At 48.1% G+C, this 27,829-nt stretch overlaps 4 protein-coding genes across 7 annotated transcripts; 3 read left to right on the top strand and 1 right to left on the bottom strand.

Moving 5' to 3' along the window:
* Nucleotides 1-1,739: 1,739 nt before the first annotated feature.
* On the bottom strand, nucleotides 1,740-5,845 carry LOC100826151 (serine/threonine receptor-like kinase NFP). Its single transcript, XM_003572775.4, has 2 exons — nucleotides 4,084-5,845; nucleotides 1,740-2,769 (listed from the first exon to the last, which is right to left on the bottom strand). The coding sequence occupies exons 1-2, from the start codon at nucleotides 5,371-5,373 to the stop codon at nucleotides 2,011-2,013; spliced, it is 2,049 nt and encodes a 682-aa protein (XP_003572823.2). The 5' UTR covers nucleotides 5,374-5,845; the 3' UTR covers nucleotides 1,740-2,010.
* Nucleotides 5,846-12,936: 7,091 nt separating this feature from the next.
* On the top strand, nucleotides 12,937-14,022 carry LOC100825838 (E3 ubiquitin-protein ligase RHA1B). The gene has a single exon (XM_014900309.2). It carries the CDS (start codon nucleotides 13,048-13,050, stop codon nucleotides 13,672-13,674), a length of 627 nt encoding a protein of 208 aa, XP_014755795.1. The 5' UTR covers nucleotides 12,937-13,047; the 3' UTR covers nucleotides 13,675-14,022.
* A 1,773-nt stretch (nucleotides 14,023-15,795) lies between these two features.
* Nucleotides 15,796-18,536, top strand: LOC100825526. Its single transcript, XM_014900350.2, has 2 exons — nucleotides 15,796-18,088; nucleotides 18,293-18,536. The coding sequence occupies exons 1-2, from the start codon at nucleotides 16,070-16,072 to the stop codon at nucleotides 18,407-18,409; spliced, it is 2,136 nt and encodes a 711-aa protein (XP_014755836.2). The 5' UTR covers nucleotides 15,796-16,069; the 3' UTR covers nucleotides 18,410-18,536.
* Nucleotides 18,537-21,515: 2,979 nt separating this feature from the next.
* Nucleotides 21,516-25,843, top strand: LOC100821927 (protein REVEILLE 6). Of its 4 annotated transcripts, XR_002965049.1 has the most exons (10): nucleotides 21,516-21,914; nucleotides 22,513-22,570; nucleotides 22,822-22,945; nucleotides 23,048-23,170; nucleotides 23,243-23,365; nucleotides 23,766-23,875; nucleotides 24,225-24,284; nucleotides 24,757-24,844; nucleotides 25,183-25,289; nucleotides 25,360-25,843. XR_002965049.1 is itself a non-coding variant. In XM_010237522.3 (9 exons), the coding sequence occupies exons 1-8, from the start codon at nucleotides 21,769-21,771 to the stop codon at nucleotides 25,279-25,281; spliced, it is 840 nt and encodes a 279-aa protein (XP_010235824.1). In that variant the 5' UTR covers nucleotides 21,518-21,768; the 3' UTR covers nucleotides 25,282-25,289; nucleotides 25,360-25,843. The 4 variants fall into 4 exon arrangements, 2 of the variants coding, with proteins under 2 accessions (XP_010235824.1, XP_003570106.1); XR_002965048.1 differs by having other exon boundaries at nucleotides 24,757-25,289; XM_010237522.3 differs by lacking the exon at nucleotides 24,757-24,844 and having other exon boundaries at nucleotides 21,518-21,914; nucleotides 23,246-23,365.
* The last annotated feature ends 1,986 nt before the right edge of the window (nucleotides 25,844-27,829 follow it).

Here is a 27,829-nt window from a genome sequence, read left to right as displayed (position 1 = left end):
ATCGGATGGAGTATTGTCTAATTGAGTCAATGCCATCAATATAATATAGTATTTCTTTAATTAATATTTGAGCAAAATACAATGGTCAAAGTTCAAGTATAGAGATCGTCCGAACTAACAAAATCATAATCGCCACAGTATAAAACAAACATGCATGCTCCTTAGGAACCGTGGTGCGAATAAAGTTGAGTGTGATAAACTGATAATCTTAGGTTGTTACCAGAATAAGCTCCAAGAAATTGCTTCTTGTATACTCAACAACATGTCTGTTCCTTGCCAATGCATGAAAGATAGCCCATGACAGGCATAATCTTACAAGAACTGTATCATAGAAGTAGAACCACGTTGCTTTCCAAAGTCCTCCGCAAGTACAATTTTATTACGGATTTAGCAACTCGTCAAATTAGCAAGATGGAACACTTGCTTTACTCCTTGATGCAAAATTGGGATTAACTCTTCAGACTGTCTAGTTATGCGACTGTTCGTGAATCAAGGCAATCACTGAAGACGGGACGTACCTTTCTTAACCCTTTTTTTCTTGGTACGACGACGATGGGCTCCTCGAGTTGGAGCTAAGCTTTAGCTTGTTTGAACAACTTGCATGTTTAGTCATACATCACAACCACCCGCTTTTACACAAGCACAGTGCCCCGGGAGGAAATGTGCTGAATCAAGAGAAACAATCGAATAAAGGCCGTGCTTTGCCGGACATGCCGAGCTTCCCTGTTTGGTGATGGAACATTTCGAACCCACGGATTCCATTACTCTGGCAACATCTCTGTGGGCTTTGACCGGGCCTAGGACTTCGAACATTCAGTGGCGCTTTGTACAAGCCTGTGCGGGCAGCTGGATGAGCATGCAGCCCACTAGCCAAATGCTCAAATGTTTATTGGATTTGGCATCGGTAACCAGAGGCGAAGCATCCGCCTCTAACTGAACGGGATTTTGGTGAACCGTCGTGGCCTTCAGGTTCAGAGTATTTGCCTGTTCCAGCTTTTGCCTCCCAGTAATCATCTGGATGTTCCTCTTTTGAAATCGAAACACGAGATTCGTGTTGACTTGTTTCCTGTTACAGTCTTGTATGCATATGTAGATTTATTTTCTGAGTTTTTTTACGGTACCTAGTACTTCATAAGGCATATTAGTCAATTTTTCATGACCCTTTGTCCAATAGAATAACATACAATTTCCTAGGACCTTCGTCTGTATTGAGGATCAAGCAGATCCGCCGGCCGCCGCTTGATCCTCTTTATGTACAAGATACGTGGGCACGTTTTGCTTTCAAATTGGGTCCAACCATGTAATGTAATCGTTAGCATATTAGTCAATTAACGCAGCCATGCCCATGCATGAGCTGAGCACGGAACTAGAAATCTGCTAGACACCGTAGAAATCTGCTAGACACCGTTCATGATCGTCAAGCAGGCTGAGACAATCTCGTTATTCCCAAGAAAAATACTTCTCCTTGCATGCACGATCTAAAATCTTCCATCTATCACAGTCAAAGTCGCCGCGATAGCATGATCTCCTAGTTCTGATTTATAAAGAATGCATGTGATTTGGCCGGCCAATCAGTCGCAATCGCCGCCTCTCTTGTCACAAGAAAATAGGAACCGAGTGAATTAAGTAATTTGTTTTATCGACTCCGTAGTTTTTAGAGGTGGTACTCCTTATTATTTGTGATGTAGTACCAACTAAGATCATCCATCAGATTTGAACAAATAGACAGCTCATATTTATTTCGGGTACCGTAAAAGAGCTCTATTTTCTTCACATGCAGGCAGATTAATTTCTAATACTCATAACATTCGATAAGTTTCAGTCCACACCCTGCAACGAACAGGTAAACTATAATGCCGCATTATCAGCTACTCATATATATTCACTGTACTATGCCTACACTGCCCATGACCAGGTTCAGTATAGCCCGTGTCGACCTTTTACAGTACATAACATGAGCCGATGATTAACTACAGACTACAGAGCACACTACAAAACAAGTGGTTCACTTCACCGCGCCGCAAGTTCGCCGCTGCCATTGACCGACACGCTCTCCCCGGAGTAGTCCGCGAAGTACTCCTCGGCCCTGGACAGAGTGTAGGCCACGTCCACCATGCTGGGCCGCTTGGCCGGGTCCCGCTGCAGGCACGCCCTGGCCACGCTCACCACGGCCGCCACGCTCCCGGGCGGGCAGCTCTGCTCGGCGAGCACCGGGTCCATCCACGCCGCGGCCCGCGCCTCCAGCTTCTCCTCCCTGCCACGGAATACCCTCTCCTCCGCGTCGGCCAGCAACAGCTCTCCGTTGTCGGCTGCTGCGGCGGCCTCGCGGCCGGACACGAGCTCGAGCAGGACGACGCCGTAGGCGAAGACGTCCATCTTGGTGGTGACGAGGCCGTCGGCGAGGTACTCGGGCGCGATGTACCCCTGGGTGCCCACGATGTGGGTGGTGACGGCGTTGTGGCCGGACCTGGCGAGCCCGAAGTTGGCGATCTTGGCGCGGAGGCGGGCGTCCAGGAGCACGTTGCTGCTCTTGATGTCCTTGTGCACCACGCGGGGCCAGGTGTGCTCGTGGATGTACTGCAGGCCGTGGGCGAGGTCCAGCGCGATGTGGAGCCGCGTGCGCCAGTCGAGCCGGCGCGCCCGGCCGCCGCGGTCCAGGAGGCACACGTCCAGCGACCCGTTCTCCACGTACTCGTACACCAGGTAGCAGTCCCCCGTCGCCGGGTTGATGCAGAACCCCTCCAGCTTCACCAGGTTGCTGTGGTTCACCTGTTCGAACAAGCCACGTACGTATTGCTAAGATCAAAAATTTCATCATGTCTAGCAAAGCTAGGTGCTGGTAAACTTGTTGAAAAACGTCAAACGCTATTTACTCCATTTCTAACCACGTTGTACTTATTGCCTAGGCAATACGAAGATTCCAAAGAAGATTCGGAATTACAGTTCGCCTGTAGTGCACGTTGTTTTCTTGCTTCTGTACTTCGTTCCTTTTGTCTCGAGAGTTCAATGCTCGTGTCGAGTGTTGTCTTCTTGTTTCTCGAGTGGCCATACCTTGGTGATCAAAGTCATGGTCAAATGGTCAATGTCCCCATCGTGACAGCAGCCTTTGTTGAAAGAGATTTTTGGTCTCGTACGTGAGCGGTGCGAAGACTCATGTGGGTGCGCACTGACGTAGCAACGAGGGTTTCGTGGCGGAACGCGTGACTCCGGTTAGTTCGTATACACTGTACTTGGTCACCGGGTCTAAATGTACTTGAATGCACAAGGAGGAGGAGCATAGCAAATTGACACCGAAGAAAGATTCAGATTAGGAGCTACGAAGGTAGAGAAAGGTCAAAGTGACGACGAAGGCAGAAGAAAAATAGACACTGCAAAGTGACGACGTGGGGACTGCTATGTGTAACGGTTCAAAGATGCTAGATGTAGCATCTCTTTGGAATTTTGTGCTGCTGCTATTCACTGGTAAGCAGTGCCAAGTGCCGAGTGAGCAATTGACCGTGCAAAACGAACTCAAGGTATCTGACAGCACTTGCAAGTGACAGGTCCAATTAACATTAGTATTTCTTAACTCCACTAGCATCGTTGTTGCAATTTGCAAGTACGGCTCGATTATACGGCTTGTTTTATGTAAAGCAACCATAGAAAGAGTGAGTTGGTCCTTCGTTTCACGGTCACTATCAGGAAGAAGCCTCCAGAGGAATCAATCACCCATGTCCCGATGCCATTACAAAAAGAAACTCAGACACAAACATGAGTATAGAATATGGAGTGATGCACTGCTGCTTAGGCTGCCGCTCCAATTAACGAACTTCTGCCATTTTCATTTGGTAATCAACGGAAGTGCGTTATTTTGTTTAATATATCTACACACACTAGTGTTATAAAAATCGTTCTGTCCCCATCAGAGTTCGCAAATTTGCAATGGACGAACCATTCTCAGCGGCAAGCTTCGATTAGTAGTACCGATTTCTTTGTTTAGCACAAAATTACTTGGAGGACATTACTAACAGAACCTAAGAAAAACAGTTCATTTTGAGTTCTGACAGTAAGTAATTCAGTTTGGGAAGAAGAAGAAGGGCGCACCTTTTGCAGGATCTTGAGCTCCTCGCAAGCGTCCCACTTCATCTTTTTCACGGCGAACACCTCGCCGTCGATGCTGGCCTTGTACACACTGCCCTGGATGAGGTGCGCGTCGTCGAATCCCCCCGTGCCGCGCTCCAGCTCCTCGACCTTGAACACCCTGTACTTGTCCAGCCACTCGGATATGTCGCTGACCAAGAATCTCTCCCCGCCGACGCCGCCGGCAGACCCGCTCTTGGCAAACCTACCGGCCTCACCGCTCTCGCCGCTCACGACCGCCTCCCTTCCCCGCCCCGCCTTGGCCTTGAGCCGCCTCCACAGGCAGGCCAGCAGCAGCATCTGCAGCAGCCAGAGCCCACCGACGACGCCCAGCCCAACAGCCAGCCCGGTGACCACCCCGTTCTGATTGTCCGTCGCGACGCTCGGGTTGGGCGTAGCGGAAGGCGGCGGGGCCGGCGTGACCGGCACGCTGTTCCGGGCCACGATTGGCGGCAGCCACTGCGGCACCTGGCGACGGAGCGGCACGAGTATTTCCGAGAAGAGCTTCGTGCCCTGCTCTGGCCCGTTGAGGGAGACGAGCGACTGGGCGTTTACGGCAAAGGCGTCGGCGATGGAGGCGTAGGTGTCGCCCTGTTGCATGACGTAGGTGACGAGCGCGGTGGCGTTGTCGTTGCCCGCGGCGGCAGGGCACTGGCAGAAGATGGGGAACGTGACCATGTCCCCGACTTCCAGCTTGGTGGGCGTCAGCGTGGGGTTGACGCGCTCGACGGCCTGGTACTGCGTCAGGTTCTGGAGCTTGGTGACGGAGACGATCCAGTAGGTGTCGCCCGAGTCGATCTGGTACTGCGTGGGCGCGTAGGCGTTGGGCGACCTGGACGGGCACCCGCACTGGAGCGGCACGAGCAGCGGCTGCCCGGCGGCCGGCGCGGCCGTGGTGGACAGGTTGTTGGCGTGCGCGATCATGAAGCGGCTGACGCCGAAGAGGTCGCCCACCGCCGAGAGGTCGAGCGGCACCCCGGCGAAGCCCGCGCGGTACAGCGCGTAGGCCTGGCACGGGTACGTGCTGTTGGCGGAGCAGTTGAACCCCTCCACGCTCGCCGGTGCCGGTGCCGGCGCGGGCGCGCTCTGGGACCGCGCCGGGGCGGGGAGCGTGCACACGCATAGCAGCGTGGCCAGCGCCAGCCGACGCCACGGCAACAGGCACCATGGCTTCATCTTCATAGCTTGTGCTGCTGCTGCGGATTGGAAGTGGAATGAACCGGGGCTGGGTTCATGGAAGCTCGCGAGTGACATATGCGCGCGCGACGATGGTTTACTGCGGAGGAGCTACTTCAATTCGGCCGTTGTCGTGAGCCGGCGGATTCGTCAAGTACGTGAGGGTGCGGCCGCCTGCCTGCGTACTGCGTTCGTCGGGTTCCCGAGCATCTCTCTTTCCCCGGGCCGGTGTTGACTCTCTCTAGCTCTCTCTCTGCTCATGGGGGGCCCTCGCGTTCTCGTTTCTTTATTCGGGATTGTGTATCGACGCCTCGACGGGGTTCTTCCACTCTAGTCGCGGTCACCGTCAGTTGCGGTTTGCTTTGCCAAGTTGGGGTTCGACTAGCAACAGATTGGTCCCTCTGTTTCGGACTGAATCCTAGGCATCTTTGGGACGTGGGACAAGAAACGATCGAGGTTGGACTTTGGAGATGTGGTAGTATAACGTGTCACGGTCTTCTTGCTGCCGAGAAGTACAAAACTGGCAAACGCCGTGATACAGTCGTAAACACCGGTGTGTAAAAAAGGAAAGTTCAAGTTGTCATTAAAACTTTGAGTTTTGTTGACAACAACATATAAATATCCGTCGGAATAATCCATCGTGACACTAAGAAATTGAACTAGAATTTCAATCTATATAGTTCGAGAAAGAGAGAAAAAAGACTGATCTGATCTTTAGATTCCTTTTTCAAGAGGTTTTGTCTTAGTGCTTAGGCATCCCAGTGGCCTCAAAAAGCTTATGATGTTTCAAAGATAACTTTCAATGATCAGGTGACCGAAGTAGAGAAAGGATTCACATGATTTCACATAATGAATTTCAATCTATAGTTCAAGAAAAAAGCTTCGACGGATGTATATCATCTCCTTCTATCTTCTTTTTTACTGAATCTCCAGCCTTTTCTCATACATAACAAACGACAAATACAAATCAAAAAATATATTTAAGGAAAACTGAAAGTATCTATAGGTACAATTTGTTATGCCATTGGTTGGGCCTTTTTACGGAGACCATATTGATTATTGGTAACATTGGCTGGAGCTTTTTTTTTAGAAAACATTGGCTGGACTTGAACACGGTAATATCTCGGGATGATCCGATGATGGATAAAAGCCCATAAAGCAAATGGACAACAGCCACTGACCCTAAAAACTGGCTTGTTTTCTGGTCATAGGAATTCGGCCCAAGTTCATTGTTCTTCCATCGGACGTCGTGAACTCGTGATACAATGGCGAATGGCCCATTAATTTCCCTGGAAAAAAAAAGAGCCGAGTCAGCTCAGAGCATGTACAATGCTGTAAAATCGATTAAAAGGAGAGAGAGCCAAGTTTACCGATCTTGAACAGTTCGCGTCTGCTCTCTCCGTATCGCATAGTATGGAGTAGAAGTTTTTTGCCCTGTTCGTCCTGCGGGCTGCGGTGCACTGAACCTGGCGGCCGATCTGTGACATGCTCGTATATATATTCTGAACGTGAACGCCTGGGACTAGGACGGGCTGCAGCAGTCCGCACTGCGCACAGGGCCCGTGAAGCCGTGACAGGGATTATACTGCCCGAGTGGAGGCAAGGGAACACGGTCGGTGCCGCCCCAGGCCATTACGGTGGACTCGCGCTCAGTGAGCTCTGTCCGGTCGCCGTCTCTGCCCCCCTTGGCCCTTTCCATGCCGGTCCCAGGCGGCCTGAACGATGCGCGCGCTCGGCCACACCTGGACTCCCATCGCCACACACGTACCCCTGCCTCGGCCAACGGCCCGGGCCAGCACACGCGTGCGTAACGAGAAATTTGCATGCGCTTGATTTGCACTTCAGTGATCTCGAAGGATCCTTCCCAAAATCGACAAGTACCATACGGCAGCTGCACGCCAACACGTAGTACCTGGAGAGTGAGAGGGACATGCACCTGGACGCCGAAGCAGTTTGCAAATCTTGCGATCGTTGCCTGCATTGTTGTTAGCTTGCAAATACGACACAGGTTCGTGAACCTCGTGCTTCGTTCGATCCGGCCGGGCGGCCATATATCACTGTCGTCGTTGGACTTCCATGCATGTACCCGTACCATGCATGCGCGCGCATGTATCCACCTGGAACTCGCACTTGAATTGGTTGTGCAATCGGCTTTGCTGAGGGTGTTACTTCATTTATTTACTCCTACTGGACAAAACCACGAAATGCATGCCAAGTTTTTTCTTGTGTGGTTAATTAGTTTAATTATCTGCCTCAAAAAGATCTTTGCAACTTGTTGGTTTTATTAAAGTTACGTGATCATTCACGCTTCATTCTGCACGCGGGTTTGCTTAACCATATTATATCGTGTCAAGTCACACAGAAAAGAATAATAACCGTGCCCATGCATCAACATTGTTTTAGTGGTGGCGAAGTTAGGATGGAAAATTATTAGATTCATCTGTGTTACCTTTAATTTTTATCTTTACACTTATAAAGATCTTAGTTGGGGTGGTCGCGAGTTCATTCCAATAATATTTTTTTTTAGAACACCTCAAAGGGACAAGGAGTTTCCGCATTTCATTATAGAAGAAATAGAATTGCCCACTTAATTAGGGAAAACTGGGCAAAAACCAGATACAAGAGGACAAGGCCCCAAATAGTCAACAGGAGGACCGAAACGACAAACAAACGCTCCACCTACACACCAACGCACCAACGGATGCACTGAAAAAACTCCCCGCCACATCGAAGAACGCATCACCCCTCCACTGAGCAAGTCAGATCCGGCATGACTCACCAGAGAGGGGCCGAAGGACCTTGACAGGCTCCAAGGAGCACGGAAACAGCTTTGCCAAAGCATCGCACCACCACACCGCGCTCACCGCCGCCCTTCGAAGGGGAGAGAAACCAAAACCGCGGAGAGGAGCAGGTTTGGGCCGCCCCGACGCAAGTGGAAGTGAGGCGCGCCTCAAGAACCCAACAGATTCCATCGCATCGGACCGCTTGAGGACCAACACACACCCCGGAGCCGCCGCCCCGGCATCCAGAACCCAACTACGGGCTGCGGAGCAACCGCCTTCACCCCCTTCCGAGGTCGCCGTGTCGACATCCTTCCTCTGCCTGCCCAAGACGAATCTGCGCCCCAAAACACCAGATCGACAGCCCTGACAAGCAAAGACATGTCCCGGGACCGCCGTCCCGGCATCCCCCGCTGCAGCCATGCCGGCCAGAAGCCTGCGAGCCAAAGCCACACGCGCAGGGACAGGAGACGAGCGGCTGCACCAGATCAGCAGCTGGAATCACCTCCGAGAAACCCCGCCGTCCGCCATCAGGCCGGCCAAGTCGGCCGTAGGCCAGATCCGGCGCCCAACACCCACCAGCGCCGGATCCACAGCCGGACTTGGCCACCAACGCACGCCGCCACCGAAGCCCGCGCCGCCCTGGGAGCTGCCACCCCGGCCAACCCAACGCTGCGCCCGGCAACCCCCGCTCTGCGCCCGCTTCGCGCACGCCCCGCGAGCCTGGAAGGGCGAGCTGAAACCGCCCCACCGCCACCTTCCCAGGGCGTGCACGGCTTCGCCGGCACCCCATCCGGCGGCGGCAGCGCAGGGGAGGGAGGGAGGAGGCCCCTAGGCCGCAGCAGCTAGGGTTTCCCCGTGTCGCCAGAGGAGGGCGACGCGGGGGGTGTGGCTGAGCGAATAACCACTCTTCCGTTTACTCCAATAATGCTATCCCTTAATGGCTACGGACTCATCTAATTGCCACTCTTTTTATACATATCATGATCTTTTGACTATTCTTAATTGGTTTTGATGACTTTCAAGATAAAAAAAATTCAAAATATTTTAAGATAATTATTATTTATCAGAAATTTTAAAAAATATGAGCCGCAACCACAGATTCTTAATCTCGTAGAGAAGCAAATTCTTAATCTCGTAACAAAGTACGGACATTTAGCTAGTTAAAATATAAAGATTTGAATTGGTGGTCGTTTGTTCATCCTACCAAAACTGACACACTAGCTTATTAGCCAGTCACTTGATTATATTCAACGTGGCACACAAATGTATCGCGATCTCTTGATTATATAGTTGATTAGTTTGACATATATTTTTGAGATAATTGTTTTCTCAAGTAAAAATTCATATTTATCATAAAATTGAAAAACATAAGAAATAAAAATATTTAGAAACCTTATGCATTTAATATTGGAGTATATTTTTAATACCTTTTTGAAAAGGAGGGAGTAGTAACTTATCGAAGTGTTTACACGCACGGATAGAACCATAGTATAATACCATGAGTATAGTAATACATAAGTATGCACGTGGTATATTCACGCAGACACGCACACACCATCGACCTTATCAATCGGATGACGGGATGATCACAAGTTCACAAGACAATCTTACTATCTTAGTAGGATTCATCTCATTATATGTTCCTTTTGAAGTCCTGTTTTGCTTCTTAGTGGTGGCCAACGCGAGAGCGGAAAAAAGGAAGCGTACACGATATATTGACTACTAGCAAAAGAACCCGTGCGATGCTACAGAACAACGGAAAGTGTATTAAGCACGAGCCGGTGGAGGCGAAGTCTGGACATTGATTTTTCGATTGGATTGATTTCCATACTGAGATTGATACCGAGATTTTTTGTTTGGGTTCGGATTGATTTCCATACTGAGATGGATACGAAGAATTTTGGATTTCATGCTAAGGAGATTGATTTATTTTAGGACTGTTCGTATTATGTTGTGACAAATTTGAACTGTACGATAACTTTCGGTAAATCTAAACCGTAGAATTTCTGCTACTGAAATCGTGAATAAGGCGGGAGAAAAAAAAAGGAACAGTGACATATTGATTGTAATTTTAATGAAGTTGACCGATCAACACCGACCAACGACGTCCACCCATCACTACCGATTCCAATTTAATATATTGTAACAGTTAATAGAGTACCAGGGGCTCCATCAGTCGTCAGGTTTCGTATGTTTTGGATACGAACTCCCCCATGCGATCGATGCACGAGAAGGCGAGCCACCCAAAGCTACCGCACTTCTTTGGCGACTGACGTGCCTTTCGTTCCACTATTTTTCAATTTCGACCACTTGCATTCGGTCCTTCACGTACGCACGAGAGTAGTATTTGTACAGCATTCACGGCCAACGGCGTGGTGTGGTTTCTTCCCGGTCTCACCAGCTGGAGCCCGGAGATGAGGCGGAGACCCAGAAAGCCATGCACGAGCACGACTGCTTGGCTACCTCTGCGCGCTGATCATGGCCGTCACTTTCAGTTCGTGCAAGAGACCAAATTCCTGCCTACTTTTCTGGACTGCTTCTCTTCGGGCGGCTCTACGTACCGGTTGATGTGCCAACAAACTACTTCCCTCCCTCCGTTCCAATCTAGACATATTTTATATTCATATTAATACAATTTTGAGTCACTTAATATGGGACGAAAGTAGTATTTTTTAAATTAATTTAACGCGAGTGGCTTAATTTATTGGCTATGATACTCCGGACCAGTAGCTTTGGTAACCATGGGTATAAGACATTAGGGTCTACGAATCTAGTACTCCTACGACGTTGCGTACACTATACATTGGCGGTTGAAGACGACCAGCTTCAGTGGCACGGTTTACTGAACAGATCTTGTCTGACCTTTTAGAACGGAACAGTACCACACTCTTTACATGGACCCGCTAATTAATTTGGGAACTCCGCGGAACGCCCAAGGGAAAAGAACCAATACAATTAGTTAGCCGGTCCAAGAGAGAGGCGGCAGCCAGATCGCCCAGAAGATGTCTTCCTTGTCCCGTACCGGCACCTAACATAATCTTCTAGGCAAGTGGTTTTTGGTGCCTTTCCCCTGTCGTTTTGTTATCAAGAAGCACACGAGCCTTGTGCAGTTGTGCCATGAAATTTTCTGCAGCAATCACGCTGGCCGAATAAGAAATTTCGTCAGGTAATCATAGCTTGCATGACCAACCAGATAAGGCAGCCCAGTGGAAGCAGGGAATGAATGAAGTCGTCGTTCAAGCCGGACTTTCCAATGGCGTGTATGACCAGATGCTCTACTATAGAGTTGTCGTGTGGAACCAGGGAAGAAAGAAGGCAGCAACCTCTGATCAGTGGTCAAATAATTGGCATGCAGTTAAAGCCAAGCTCAGTTCGAGAAGAACAGAGCTGGGAACTTGCCACGGTCCGACAGACTGGGACCAAACTAGGAGCCTCTCTCCGCTCTAAAAAAGTCAAAAAGAATCTAAAGAAAGAACCTTCCCGTGACCATCCATTTCCCTCTTTCTATCCCTCGACGCTCTTGATCTGGAATATGACACTAATTAATATTTATCATGCAAATCTATCTGCTTCAGTAGTCCTCTTTTATTGTAAAAGAAGGGAATTTTTCTAGAGTATGAACAAAACCGACCAGTATTTTATTGCTCGTAGATATTGTGATTCAATTTAGCTTGTGTAAGGTCACATGTCCAAGCATGCAAACACAGGTGGTTACCATGAAAGAATGACGTAGTACAAGAGCATAGGAACAGCTCGCATCAGCATCTCATGAGTTTCAGAAGACACTATAGATGGACATCATTCATTAGTTGGCGAGGGTTGCATGTGCAGATGTGCCTGCCCAGCCCGCACTCGAGGATGCTTCGTGTTGTTGTTGTTGTCCTAGGATAAACAAAAATGACAGCGAGTGCTAGTGTCTGCTGCTCGAGTTTTGTATTTTTTATAGTTGGATATCATTGACTTGCATTCTAGCCTTCTAGGATCTCTAAACTTGATCCTTCTATATACTCCGTATTAGACTGCAGAAGTATGGCACTCTGGCCATGTGCTCAGGTGACCGTGCAATTACTAAAAGTATTCCAGTGTCGCCCATAATTTTATAAAAAGAGAATGGTACCATCTTTTAATTTAGATGATGTTCTTACAGCTAATCCAAGAAAGATAATAATTTCTCTCTCACAAAACACAATAAATGAAATGGGTAAAGAAAACACAATAAATGAAAGCTTATTTACATACGACTATCTCTGATCTGAAATATAAGAAGTCTTAGTTTTGTCTTAAGCTAAATATTTTGAATTTTGACCAAATTTATGAAACATTCTACCAACATCTAAAACTCTAAATTAGGTTATTAAATATAGCATGATATATATTTTCATAGTATACTTATTTGCTATTGTAGATGTTTGTATATTTTTCTATAAACTTGATCAAACTTTAATTTTTTTGACTTAGGACAAATGTAGGGTTTCTGACATTTAGAAACAGACGGATGCAACTGTTTCTAAATATTTGGACATGCAACCCCTTTCGGTTCGTAATGTCAAATTAAAAAATTCATATTTTCTCCGTCCCATAAAAATTAGCACGGATTTGAGCTAGATCATGCCAATTTTTATGGGACGGAGGGAGTAATTTTCTTTCACGAAATGAGAGTTTATGTATCTAACTAAAATTGCGTTGTATCTAAATAAACTCGCACGGGGTCCACCGTCCAATCCTCAAGCTGGCCAACACGCACACCCACGGCCAGACCAACCAGCCAACAACTACCGCCGCCCGAGGTGACACCCACACTCGACTCGGCCGATCTTTCCGCGTTATTCCCCTCTCCGGCCACGCTTTATATAAGAGCCCCTCTGCCACTGTCACCCCCAAACTCTCCCCGTGCCTCTGCTCGACGACACACTCAGTCACGCGCCTCAACGAACCAAGCAACCATCTCCAAGGCAGCAAGATCGACGACATGGGCTTCCCCGTCGGGTACTCCGAGCTGCTCCTCCCGCGGCTGCTCCTCCAGGTGCTTCTCCTCCTTGGTCAGCTCCACCGCTTCCTCCTCTGGGCCTTCCAAGCCGTCGGCCTGGGCGACCTCATCGACCTCGGCAACCCGCCCATGACGACGACGGCCCAGGACCAGGAGGCCCAATGGCACGCGCACGCTTCGCTGCAGCACCGGCGGCCGGACTTCCGCGCGCTGCCGCGGATGGACATCATCATCGAGGAGGCGCTGCCCGTGCTGCGGTTCGACGAGCTGCTGGCCTCCTCCTCCTCGCCGCCGTGCTGCGACGACGACTGCGCCGTCTGCCTCAGCGGCATCGCCGGGGAAGACGAGGTGCGGCGGCTCCCCAACTGCCGCCACGTCTTCCACCGGGGCTGCATCGACCGCTGGATGGCGCACGACCAGCGCACCTGCCCGCTCTGCCGCGCCCCGCTCATCCGCGACGACGGCGCGCTCTGGGCCACCTCGGCCGGCCTGCCTGACGCCTCCGACTACGACCTCTACTCCTACCCTTCCCCGCTGCCGCTGGCGCCCACCCCGACCCTGCTGCGGCCGCACGAGCTGCTGCTCAACGGCCTGGGCGGCTTCCAGTGAAGCCCCAATCCGCCTGATTCGTCACCGGCCAGAAGTCAGATGCGTGACCGCCCCCCCCCCCCCCCCCCCCCCCCCAAAAAAAAATTGGTCAACTACCTCAGCTCACACGGTCGGGTCCGTCTCCGGTCTCGCTTGGTGGAAACCAGCGGCCGGCGGAGAAGAGCGCGTCGACCCTGTGCATAGGCGCCAGTGAAAGAATAGAAAAAAAAGGACAACTAGTAGTAGTAGGAAATATTAGATTGCCGCTATCTATGTAGGCCGATCCCATCTTCCAAGCCTGTGGAGTTGTGGATCTTTTTTGCAGATTAATCTTGTTGAGCAAATATATGGATCTCGTGCTTTGCTACATTTGGGTCGCTCGATTGTTTCCCAATCTGCCTATTTCCGTTTCCGGCTTTGCAGCCACAGTCTTCTGTGGTCTGTGCTCTGAGTTTTATCTGAACCTGACCAAGAAAGTCTCGCCTAAACAGGCAAAGCAAAATCGTATGGATTCTCCTTCACATGTATTTTTAGGGATAGTTAGTAGCCTTCCAGATTTACTCGCGCCGACGCCCCTTGATCATGGAATGCTTGACCTATCTGGCAGGTAAAGCACATCAATACAATATTCAGCTAGATCGAGTCAGTACGTAGGCCTCGACAGTGATATCTGGCGGGCGCAGCCGGGCACTATTATACCGCAGTAGTAACTGTCTCAAGTTCATCCAGTGGCTTTTGTTAAAGCCGCCATGCAACACCGTATGATGCGTGCTCCGTAAACAAAGCAATACAATTCTGGAAGCTGCCTCCGTCCTTCCGGACGGCTAGGCTAAACAGTCAAGGGAGTCTGGCTTGTCTGGAGATGTGCCACGGATCCGGAGGGGAAAGCGTGGCGTGTGAGTGAGCTCTAATAATTGTTCGCGGTTCGTTCTCTGAATGGAACCGTGTCGAGGATTTGCGAGCGGGAATAAAGGCGAGGAGCCTTTGGGTCCACAGGTAGGTCTCGGCGTCTCGCTACCGTGAACATGAGACGTTGAGGTTTTTTTGGCCCAGCACGCTTTTGACGTGCCATTACGCGATAACGCGGTGTCCCACAGAATATTGTATCCCTGTCGCGGTTCAGCGGGAAAGGGACAAATGCCTTCTCATTTTGTCTACGAGTATTTTTTCTCACTTTGATGGAAACTCAAGATAGTCGATCGAGGGCGTACACGCACACGTACGTATCATCAGGTGCCGTGTGTTGACTGCTGCTACGAGATGCACACACGAGGTCCTCGATCAACGTCCATGGACTCATACAGTGATATGCTGATCTGCTGGCCGGCTCTAGCAAAGGTAGTAGCAACACGACTAGCACCCCACAGCCCACACCTAGCGCGTGATGATTGTAAAATGACACCTAAGCATACAAAAAGAAAGCAAAAAAAAAAGATTTTTTGGCAAAAGATAAAATTAAAGAAATGAAAATTTGAACATTGGAAAAATAAATTGAAGAGCAAAAATGATTAATACTGAAAGAAAAGACAGGGGGAAAAGGAGAGGAGAAAAAAAAATCGAAGCAAAGCGAAAGAAAACATAAAAAGGTAGCGCAACGGCCCAACTATCATCCCATGATATATGTTAACTTTGCCGAATGATATTTAAGCTTCGTTGCGGTGAATAGAAGGCCTACCGCGCACCACTTAAGCCCCCTTAGACACTTGGGGCTAGCTTAACAAGACTCCATGGTTTCTTTTTCTTTCATCTCCCTTTTCATTGTGCCTGTTTCCTTTTTATTTTTGCCTATTTTTATTTGATAAATAAACGATTCTAAAAAATAATAAGCATTTGTTTTTTAAATGTAAGGTAGACCCTTACAGTATAAATATGAACCTAAATTCGCATCAGTGCATAAGCATTTGTTTCGAACACACAATCATCATTTGAACTTATGAACATGTTATGCATGAACATTTTTAAAAATACATTAACATTCCTGGAACCATGAAACATTATTTTTCAAATACATGCATATTATTTAATAATCATGGGAATTTTTATTTTAAAAGTAATACATGAAAAGACAATTAATAAAAAATAAATACGAAATACTTAAGAAATAATCAACGCAAAAAATATCTTATATATTTAAGAGGTAAAATAGGTAAAGAAAAAAAATGCAAAAAGAATACAAGGAAGTAGAAACCTTTTTAGAAAAAATAAATCAGACCTTAAAAGGCCAGGCCCAAGCCGAAGCGGTGCACTGCAATCCCCTGTCTGTTGCAACGGGCGGCAAATAGAGGGTCCGGCCCAGGCATCTTGCATCAAGTACCGATTCTCGTATTCACAGCCCATTTAACCCATTTTAGCCGATCTGCTTTATACAGAACTCCCGATTTGATGCGACGCTTATTCTCAAAAAAACGAAACAACCATGAGGCATCCGATCCATGCACGCCCGCTCGCAGGCACGCAAAGCACAGCAACAAGAACGGAAACTGAAAATGGGAGAAACGAACGGAGACGAGGAGGACCTGAACCGCTCGTCCCACCAACGCGCGCGCGCGCGAGGAGATTGCGCAAACCGGGCGAGCTAGCTCCCTGGGCCCTGGCTCCCACGCCACCCCGACTTCTTCTCTCCCGTCAAAATCTTCTCAGGCTTTTCCGGACGTTCCTCCCCAACGAATCCGATCCCTTCGGCCCGCCTCCGGTCCGGAGAGAAAGCCGACGGCGACGGCGCCGGCCACGAGGATCAGTACGGGGTGGTGAGGATATAATACTACGGCGCCCGGAGACGGCGCGGACAATGAAGGTTGCCGCCGGGGCTAGCCCCGGCGGCGGCAAGGAGACCCCGGCCGCCTCCTGCCTCCGTTTCGTCCTCATATTGCTCCTCCCTCTCACCGTCCTGTACATCCTCTACACCCTCCACGCCATTCTTTCCTTCACACCGTCCTGCCCGCCTCAACATGGCCGCATTACCACCACCACCTCCGTCTCCCACATCATCGCCGACAACCGTACATTGTCCACGCCGCCGCCGCCCGCCACGGTCACAGTTTTGACCGCGAGGACGCCTCTGCCGCCGCCCGCCACGGTCACAGTTTTGACCGCGAGGACGTCTCTTCCGCCGCCTGCCATGGTCACAGTTTTGACTGCAAGGACGGTTCTTCCGCCGCCCGCAATGGCCACGGTTTTGACGCCGCCGCCGCCCGCCCCTGTCACGGTTTCGAAGCCGATGACGCCGCCGCCGCCACCCGCCACGGTCACGGTCACAGCGGCGGCGACGACGACGCTGCACCACGTGGTGTTCGGCATCGCGGCGTCGGCGCGCCTGTGGGAGAAGCGGAAGGAATACATCAAGATCTGGTGGCGGCCTAACGCGGGCATGCGCGGGTTCGTGTGGCTGGACCGCGCCGTGCGCGGCTCGAGCGTCCCCGAGGGGCTTCCGGGCATCAAGATCTCCTCGGACACCTCCCGCTTCCCCTACACGCACCGGCGCGGCCACCGGTCCGCCATCCGCATCTCCCGCATCGTCTCCGAGACCTTACGCCTCGGGCTCCCGGGGGCGCGCTGGTACGTCATGGGCGACGACGACACGGTCTTCCTCCCGGAAAACCTCCTGGGCGTCCTGGCCAGGCTCGACCACCGGCAGCCCTACTACGTCGGCTGCCCCTCCGAGAGCCACCTGCAGAACATCTTCTTCTCGTACGGGATGGCCTTCGGCGGCGGCGGCTTCGCCATCAGCAGGCCGCTGGCGGCGAGGCTGGAGCGGATGCAGGACGCGTGCATCCGCCGGTACCCGTCGCTGTACGGCAGCGACGACCGGGTCCAGGCGTGCATGGCGGAGCTGGGCGTGCCGCTCACCAGGCACCCGGGGTTCCACCAGTACGACGTCTACGGGGACCTCCTGGGCCTCCTGGCGGCGCACCCGGTGGCGCCGCTCGTGTCGCTGCACCACCTCGACGTGGTCCGCCCGCTGTTCCCCAACGCGCGCTCCAGGGCCGCGGCGCTGCGGAGGCTGTTCGATGGCCCCGTGGCGCTGGACTCGGCCGGGGTGATGCAGCAGTCGATTTGCTACGACGTGGCCAACCGGTGGACGGTGTCCGTGGCGTGGGGGTTCGTGGCCATGGTGTCCAGGGGCGCCACGCCGGCGAGGGAGATGGAGATGCCCGCGCGGACGTTCCTCAACTGGTACAAGCGCGCCGACTACAAGGCGCACGCTTTCAACACCAGGCCGCTGGCGAGGAACCACTGCGAGAGGCCCGCGCTCTACTACCTGGCCTCGGCGCGCCGCACGGTGGTGCGCACCGGGGAGACCACCGTCACGAAGTACCGCCGGTGGCGGCACCGCAACGACATCCGCCCGCCGTGCCGGTGGAAGATCCCCGACCCGGACGCGCTGCTCGATACCGTCATCGTGCTTAAGAAGCCTGACCCCGGGTTATGGGACCGGGTACGTAAAATCCTTACTCAGCTTAGCTCTCTTGATCTTTTTACCGTGCATTTCCTTCTGCTACCACGTACCGAAATTTTATACTCGTAGTAAAAGAGGATGAGTATGAACTAGTTCTTGACCTTATTACTGTGATGAACCTAGCTTGCTCTAGTCCGGTAATTACTGCTAGTAATACTAATGGTAATGTATGTGCACTTGCAGTCTCCGATGCGGAATTGTTGCAGGGTGCTGTCCTCTCCCAGGACAGGAGAGAACGGAAACAAGACGATGACAATAGACGTTGGTGTATGCAATGACTGGGAATTCAGCCAAATGTAGTTCACTGAATTGAACAGACCGAAGTGTACAGGGATTTTTTTTTCTTGCCTTTTTCTCCAGCTGTATTCCTATCTAACTGTAAGATACAAAATTGAAGGGCCAGCAGGTGGAGCTGCTGCTTCATTAATAGTAGGAGAAAAAAGAGAGTACAAGGTAGCTCGAGAGGAGCAGAAAAGGAAACAAAGAAGAAGAAAAAGGAGCAGGAAACAGTCCTATTCTAGCGGCATGGGTTGACGTCTGGTGGCGAAGGACCAAAGGGCGATCGAGTCCAACGCACGGCGAGCAAGTTGTCCAGCCGGGAGATCTTTCTCAAGGAAGATGCGCCGGTTGCGCTCGAGCTAAATCTCCCAGAGGGTGATGAGGGCCATCGTCCCCAGCCAGCCGCTATGCGGCGACGCGCGCGACAGGTTTTGAAACCAGTCGAACGGCGAAGATGAAGGAGGCCAGGAGCTCGGCCTGAAGGAGGGGGCGGTCACCTTGACGTCAATATCCTCCCAGACCTCCCGCGCCCAAGGGCAGTCGAAACAGAGGTGGCTCATCGTCTCCAGGTTCCGGCGACAAAGCTGGCAGAAGTAAGAGTTTGGCCAGCCGCAGCAGAGCAGGACATCGGCCGTGAGCAGCCACCGCTTCTCAAGGAGCCAGAGGAAAAGTTTGCACTTAACAAGGGCTTTAATCGACCACACAGTCTTCTGTAGATCAGTGGCAACGGCGCCAGTGAACTGCAGCTGATACGCCGAGGCGGCCGAATAGGTCGCCGAAGGTGTGTGGATCCATCTGAATTCATCCCTGCCAGGTCGGAGGGAGATGGCGGCCACCTTCCCCCAGAGCTCGACGAACTCATGCAGGTAAGATACAAAATGACCACTTTAGCAGAAAGTTAGCAACACGGGAAACCATGATGTGATCCGGGAAGGACATGCTCCCAGATCCAAAATCGAAGTTAGCAGCCCTCTTGCCCACTTCCATCTTCTGAATTTTTACATCTGAGGGTTTTTCAAGAAAACAAAGTCCGAGTCACAACGTGGATCGTTCTAGACATCGACAAAGTCACCAATGTGAGATTATCATTATTTTTTTAAATGTGTTTCCTCAAATAAAACTAAAAATATACATTATGATAGCATATTTGACGATATAAGGATCTGAAAATACTATGGTATTTTTTTTGCGGGGAGAAAATACTTTGGACCGTAGATGTTGATATCATCATGTCTATATTTAAGAAGATTTGACTGTTAACTTTCTAACACGACCCTATCTTGTGGCTCATAGGGAATCCAGCTGTCAGCGTAGTGTAGCCTGCTTAACTCTTGGTTCAGATTTTCCAAAGAATGTTAGTTGAGACATTTCAACGAGCACCTTGCGGACCAACTGTAACCGGCTGCACCTTAGCGTGACTTCTGTGCCATGTCCGAAATTAGCAATGACTCTATCGGCTAAAATGGTCATTTTTGTTAACAATTGTCCACTTGTGTTGATTTGTTTGGTGCTGACAGTGTCCAGGAACTAAGTTGGCAATGGTCGCTTTCCATCCCCAAATTCCTAGACAGACTGTTCTTATTTAGCTGTCTTCCGAAGTTCCGATCAATTTTTGCCGTGGACCAGTATCTGAGGCATCTGGCATCTCGTGCTGCAGTTCGTCAGACATATTATGGAGCAGGGCGTAGTTGTTCTTCCGGTTAATGGCGTAGTTGTTAATTGCGGTTAATCATGCACCTCGCTAACATGTTGAATGTGAGATTTCATTTTTCAACACTTAAGACTCAAACAGCCACCTAGTTTTTAAGCAATGGGGCCTCACATAGCTATCATGGCAAAATGAGTTAGCGCCAACCAACGTTACTAAGCTTGACCATGGACGGGTCACCAATAACCGACGTTTTGATTCTTTAGAACAACTCGATAAATTTAGTACTTCCTCCGTCTAATAAAGGAGGTCTCAACTTTGACTAATTTTTTTCAAGTAACTTTGACTAAATTTGAATGCATCTATACACTAGCTAAGTTATGTTAGACGAACTTGACATATCTTTTGTTGAACGGAGGGAGTAGACCAATTGGGAATTGCAACCCTTCTTATGAGCAATGTTGACCAGGAATAGTAAGGTTGGGTGTTGATTTCAGGATATTCCACATATCTAAGTGTAGTATTAGGAAAGGGCATTCCAGAATTTTACATAACTAAAACAAAAAGGTGTTCTCCCGATCGATGTCCTCGCCGGAGACGATGCTCCAACATCCGTGAATGGACGGAGAGCTACAGTAAAATAGCTACAGTATAAGCTACCAATGTTGCCAAGTCGTACGATCTTGAACTGTTCGGTCCTTCGAGCCTTTCTTCACCGTCGGCGGCATCAAGTCTGAACGTGGGGCGGCCTGAATGCCTGATCAAGCCTTCCTCTAAGTCCGTTGGAAACTCATCATCTGCCGCAAGCCGGTTAACCTTGTGATGACAGCGAAATGTTTCACTTCCTATTGGGGGCCATGGATCCTTGACAACGATGTTAGGATGTTTACCTTCCGGATCATATAGAACTGATGCAATAAGAGTGAGGCTATATCGAAGGCGACTCTTACCTAATGCTACTAAAAATAAATGAAAGGTGACTCCGAAGAGGCACCTAATGCTACGCAGTGCAAAGCTGCCTTGCTCATTTCACTGTAGTAAGGATAAGGATCGATCACCAAGTTGGATTACTCATTGCCAACGAACACAAATCTACTACTCCAGTATATACTGATCCAGAATAATTCGGAGGAAACGGAAAAAAAAGCATGACTAGGCGCGCACACTCCCCGTTCCCTATCTATTATCCTCAGGCACACTCACATGACACAAGCAGGATGCACTCATCCTAATTTCCTGAGACATGTGCTTTTCACATGCTTTTGCGGTGCGAGGCTTTGATGCGATTTTACTCAAAAATCACGTCCGGTTAAACGGCAGCGGACGGGCGCGAGCAGCCACACCACATGACCGCGTGAGTGTGAGGGGGACGGGAGGAAGGCAAGTGGGTGCTGCCCGCGCAGCGCAGCCACAAGAACGCACCCCCGGGTGGCCCACGAAGCCCCCACTCTCCTTTCTTCTCCCCCACAAGCCTAAACGCACGGCCAAAACCGGCAGAGCTCTGCGCGGCGCCACCACCCACACACTCCCACCCAGCACCCACCCAAGCACCCCCGGCGCCACCACCGCACCACCACGCCTGCTCTGCCCGCCGCGCTACGGACTTCCCTTCCCAGCGACCCCCGGGAGAGACCACCGCCCCCGCTACCACCACGCGGAAGCCAGGCGAAGCAGCTAGCAGCACCGCCGCCGCGGGTCAATCTCGCTCCCTCCCGTTCCGTCGTTCCCTAGCATGGTATCTGCCAACGCGCCGCCTCCGCAGCTGGCCGAGGCGGGCGACGACGCCAGCAAGAAGGTGCGCAAGCCCTACACCATCACCAAGTCGCGGGAGAGCTGGACGGAGCAGGAGCACGACAAGTTCCTCGAGGCCCTCCAGCTGTAAGCAAAGCAAAGCGCGGGGAGCTGTGTTTTAAGAGATACTCCCTCTGATACTAAATTCTTGACTCAAATTTGCCAAAATATGGACGTATCTATTCTTAAAAATCGTCTAGATACATGTAATATTTCGACAACAATTTAGTATCGGAGGGAGTAATTTTTTGGAGTACTGCTAACTAATTCCTCTCAGATTCTTGTACTACGCAACACATCAACCATGAACCATGGATCAAACTTTCGTGTGGCTGGAGTCGCGTGCAGACTATTTCTGAATTTTTGAGCCGTAAATTTGTGCTGTAATTAGTAAACGTTCCTACCACTGTTAGATTCCCCAGAATCTCATATTCACACCACCATCGATCATTTCTGTACTTTGTTCTTTTCAGATGTGTAAGACTATAAGTGCAATATGTTGCGTGTTGTTGTGTCAGTAATATGAATTTTACCCCAATAGTGCAAAATTTACTGTGGTCGAATTCACATATATGTATCCGCAAAAAAAAAAGAATTCACATATATCTTGCCAAGTATTTGATAATCAATCATAAGATTGCATCTTACACGTGACATTAATGTTTAGAACCTGGGTTCTTTTCAGCTTTGATCGTGACTGGAAAAAGATAGAAGCTTTTGTTGGTTCGAAGACTGTCATCCAGGTACTTGGATATATATGGTTGCAACCAGTTAAAGAATGCGGACTAATAGAACATTTTAGCATATGGTGTAATGAATAAAGTGACTTGATGCATAACAATCCCTGCATAATGGAGCACCTTACTAATGGAGATGTCAGCTTCTTTGTAAACAGCCGATATCTCATTTGTTTCACATGAACTTGGAATATTCATGGAAATGGGCTCTCTGATAAAACTGTTCTCATATTTGCATTCCTACTCGTTTTTTTCAGATAAGGAGCCATGCGCAGAAGTATTTTTTGAAGGTTCAGAAAAATGGAACAAGTGAGCATGTCCCACCTCCACGACCAAAGCGTAAAGCTGCTCATCCATACCCTCAGAAGGCCTCCAAAAATGGTGAGTCGTCAAATTTATCTATATAGATATTTTACATTATCACTTTATCAGTACCTCTTTATGTAAAATATGGTTGCTTCATTATCTTCTCTTGTCTTGCAGAACCAGGATATACCCTGAAGACAGATGCATCTTCCATGCTTAGGAACTCAGGAATGAATGTGGCTGTTTCTTCATGGACCCACAATTCCATCCCACCAGTTGTTGCCTCATCTTTGGTTAAAGGTTTGTACTCCAATCTGAATTTTCTCTATAAATATAATTTTCATGAGTTTATTCTTACCTTCATTCACACAGAAGATTTAGGTGCTGGATCTATGGGCCCAAACATCTTTTGCTCAAGCAGTAGTGAAGGTCCTCCAAGGGCATGGCAACCTGGTGAAACCAATGATCAGATAAATCAAGTTCCATCACTCCACAGTCAGTACCTCACTACCTCTTAATACTTCTGATAGTTACATTATGGTGCAGAATAATTTATTAAAGTCTATCCACTGATTTTAATTTTGAGAATTTTCTTTTGATTGTTCTCTCTGTGCTTCTTGCAAATTTGTTATTTTGTATGTTTCAATCTTAAAAACATTTGCTTCCTTCTTTAGAATAGATGAATACCAAAAGCTCGTTGATGGTGCTCCATGTGTGTGGTAGTATACCATAACAGTGCACTCCTTTCCCTTGTACTGACACCTTATAGCTCATTTCCCCCCACAAATTCTTACTAGTATTGTTATCATGGCATGTGTACTTAATAAATGCTTTGCTTATGGTTCAAACTGCCATTGTTGACTTCTTTAATCCTCTCTTTCAAATTGTGATACAGCTAAGCCGGATTTTGCACAAGTATACAGCTTCTTAGGCAGCGTTTTCGATCCAAGCACAAATGGTCATTTGCAGAAACTTAAGGAGATGAATCCAATTGATTTTGAGACGGTATGCCAATTATTGATACACTCGGTTTCCTTCTTGTACTCACACAAAAGTTAACTGTTAGCATAACTTAAATGAGGCTACCATGTTGCTTCAGTGAAATCAAGAGTTAAGAGAACACAAGAATAAATGATGTTCTGCTCTAAAGTTTCTTATGTAACTATGGCCTATCCAGCACCTAGCTCTCCCGATTTAAGCATAATAAAAAAACAGCTAAATGTTACCATATTGGACCATTCGTTTTATGATGAAACCGATAGATTTCAATAACAAAGTCATAGTTTTCTTGCTAAATAATGGTTTGAAATATCCACTTCCATTTATCAACTGACACATGTGTATTTTTCTCTAGGCATTGCTGTTGATGAGAAATCTCTCCATCAATTTGACTAGTCCTGATTTTGAAGATCAAGTAAGTAGCTATCTAAAATGTCTTCAGAATTTAGATCATACCTGCACCAAATAGTTCACTACTATTTCATGCTGCCAACATTGTTATAAGTTACACAACGTGTTCAAGTTTTTGTTGAGAGTTTTGTTGCATATTGCCATGCTTGTTTCCTGTATCTACCATATCCCCTTTTATATAGACCCTTTTACTAAGTCTGAAAGGTAACGCTAGTATGCAGAGCTTTCACATGTTATGCCTGTATTCTTGTCTTGTTAACAGTTATTATGTTCTACAGTGGTGTCAAGGTAATCAGTTCACAAAATCCCATAAATGCATGTTTAATTAGCACGTAGTCTGTTTCAGATGTTTAACACCTTTATTTGGTCGGTAGCAGAAGTTATTTCTTTCATATAAAGAAACTGCGAAGGATTTCAACAGCATGCTCGTGTCTCCTTGAACCTGGGTGTCTCTTCACACACTGTGCTTCTAGCAGGGTTTGCCCAGTTGCCCATGGTTTCTGGTACTGTCAGTACAACTGCTGCCACTGTGCAGAACGACTGGAATATTTGGGCAGCCATCATGTGTGTAAAGTAATCATGTTTTTGCAAACTTTCAAAATTATCAGAAATTTGGTATGTACTGATACCCAGTTCTTATCAAAATAAAAAAAGGTCAATTCCAAAATTGTTTTGTTTTACATTAGATAGTCTTCAGGGGGCTGTTAAAAAAAAGAGATAGTCTCAGGGGGGCAAATGAATTTTAAGCATGTTTGGCTTGTTGAGTAATGTAACACTGGGAAGTAGGATGTGCTTTGCACTGCTACTCAACTCTGGCATTCTGTACAGTTCCATTACCTATTCAGACTAACGTGTATTCATCTAAAAAAGAAACTAACTTGTATTTGATTCAACTTATACAGAGGAAGTTGCTGTCTTCATACAATTCTGCATCTGATGGGCTTGAGCTAGGGAGCTCCAGAAGCTCACTTCTAGCTGATAGTGCATTGAGCCTTTTTTGATAGTTCACGTAAGTCTTGCATCTTTTGGTTTCATTTTTATCTTCTTTACACAATTTACCAATTACGTAACTATTCCAGGATTAAAGAAGAATGGTGGTGCCTATAATTTCAGCTTGATCTCTGAATAGGGGTTTTTCCTGGAGCACCGATGAAAGTGCTTGCACCATTGTATTTCTAGCTAGCTTCGAACAGTAGAATGTGTAAGGGTGCAAAAGTGTACAGTAGGCTTCCGTAAGGTGAGATCTGTCTATAGCCTGGTGTGTATATATTTTCGCCCCGAAGCGTGTATTTTCCCTACACTTAGGTGCTCGAACTTTCTTCAGTTATAAGGCTTAGCAATGCTGCTCTTAGTAATAGAACATGTGAAGAAAATTTTGAGTAATGCTGGTTCCTCACTTTTCTGTCCATTGAGTTCAGTTGGCGATATCGTTCTGTTATCTGGCAAGACACTGCTCGTTGTGGCCATGATGTAACCAATAGTACTCCATCTGTCGTCTGTTGAGCATACAAATTTGTAAGTTGTTTCAGTTGAGGTTATCGAAAATGTGGCTTGTTTTCCCCATGTAGTTCATCTTTCTGTTATGCTTTACGTATGAACCTGTACTAAAAGAAAAACCTGCATGCAAAGGTGACTCATGAGCTTGCTATCGAAGTTCTGCTGGAGAAAGAACCCATTGAACAATCACATTTCGTTTTTGTTCTTCTGAAAAGAGGTTTTTGCTACTACGCTTATGTAGAATGAATACATGAATATAAGTATTGTGCATCCGGTCTGGTAATAAATGACATGCTGCATATATACAGACACAATGTGGTCTCAGATAAGTTTAGACGGTAAGCCGAAGTTGAACCGACAAAGTAGTTTGTATATGACTTGAAGGAATTTACTGTGTGTTCGTCGGTTATTGTCTTACTGATAGATAGTATGGACCAAATATTTCTGTTTGACAAGGAAAAGGAAGCAAATTTGTAGAGAGAAAAAATGGTGGTGAAAGGCAACATCAGAACTTAAATATTGAGAGAACCGCACTGTGGATCATATTTTGCAGTTCCTCGGGCTAAGTCCCTCCACATGGAGGTGAGTTGGCCGCTCAATGCAGCCCAAAAGTCCAGCTCGTCTGAACCTATGAGCTAAGCTTCCAAATATTGTTTTTTTAGATGGCTTTTCGAGAAAGCCGGGGGAGAGCAGCTTTTCAGAACAGCCTATCCTGAAAGCTGAAAAGAAAGGGTCAGAGAATGGTTTTGCCGGACCTGTTTGCTAGAATTTCAGATGTGCGCAGCCTTGGGATATGACCAATTTGAGGGGTCAAAAGATGTCGGATTGACCAGAAATTTGGACAGTGTGTTCAGGACTCCCAATTCTACATATCTGTCAAGTTCCACGCAATTTGGATCCATGGAGAAAAGTAATCTAAAAATTTAAGGGGATAGAAACTGTGTTTCTTTGTTTAGAAGATTTTGAGCTATATCATTTTGCTCCTGTTAAGAGTGGTTGTTGTTGATGTTTCTTCGACCTTGCTGATTATAGGATCGTTAGAGCCAAAAAAAAACTGAGTGGGAGAAAGAAAAAAAAAGAATGTAGCCTTCAACTATTTTTATGGGCTTTTGGACATCTTAGAGCTTTCAGGAAAATGAAAAGAAAAAATATCAACGTTTGAGGTTAGACTTTCAACAACTTGAGGATGAACTTTCAAACTAGATCACTATATCACAACTTCCTAAAATATGGGGAGAACTTCCAAAAAAAAGGGGGGAGGGTGATTTATGGCAATTTACAAACCAACTTTAAAAAAAAACAGAATAACCGCTGCAATGGGTGACCACCGTAGTGATTTTGGAGATTTTTTTGGCTAACTTCCTGTTTGGACATAAGAAATGAGCAAGGATTCTAGAAAATGGATTGGGTCCATACACAATCTCTATTTGTATGTGAAGGTAACCGGATTTGGCGCCAAATTCAACTTGGAAGGAGGGAGAGAAAGAGTAACAACCTTTCAATTCATAGCCCTGCACAATATTTTTCCTGATGTCATATGCACTAAAGGGCTAGTTCTCCTATCCATCTCCACCTCTCACCCCCCCTTCACCCTCTTCAGCAAGATCTGACCACAAATTTGCCCATGCCATTCTCTTCGGCAACGGCATCTCACCTCCACCAAAAAATTCTTCGCCGCTCGCCTCTCAGGACCATCTTCCTTGGTTGCAATGCAAGTGAGCAACCAACACCATTAGATCAGTTGCAACCAGCTCCTACACCGCCATGGGGCATTGAGATCAGCCAACAAAGACCGGTTGACCTTCGCTGCCACCAATTCCTCATATCGACCTGGTTCCACCAAGATACTTTACCATCGCTCTTGGCAACCTCCGCTACTTATAGCTTTATCAAGATGCATCAACACTAGGTTTGACGACCACTAGAGGCCGCAGCTCACCAACAACTATACTCTTCACCTTTGTCGACCTCTGCCCACAAGAAGTCATCTATTTGTGTGGTGTGTCGATAACTGTGGTTTGTCGACAACATTTTTTCATTGGCACTGAGATT

This window comes from Brachypodium distachyon, chromosome 3 (assembly GCF_000005505.3).
Source record: "Brachypodium distachyon strain Bd21 chromosome 3, Brachypodium_distachyon_v3.0, whole genome shotgun sequence".
NCBI lineage: Eukaryota > Viridiplantae > Streptophyta > Magnoliopsida > Poales > Poaceae > Brachypodium > Brachypodium distachyon.
This window is presented reverse-complemented; position numbering and strand designations above follow the sequence as displayed.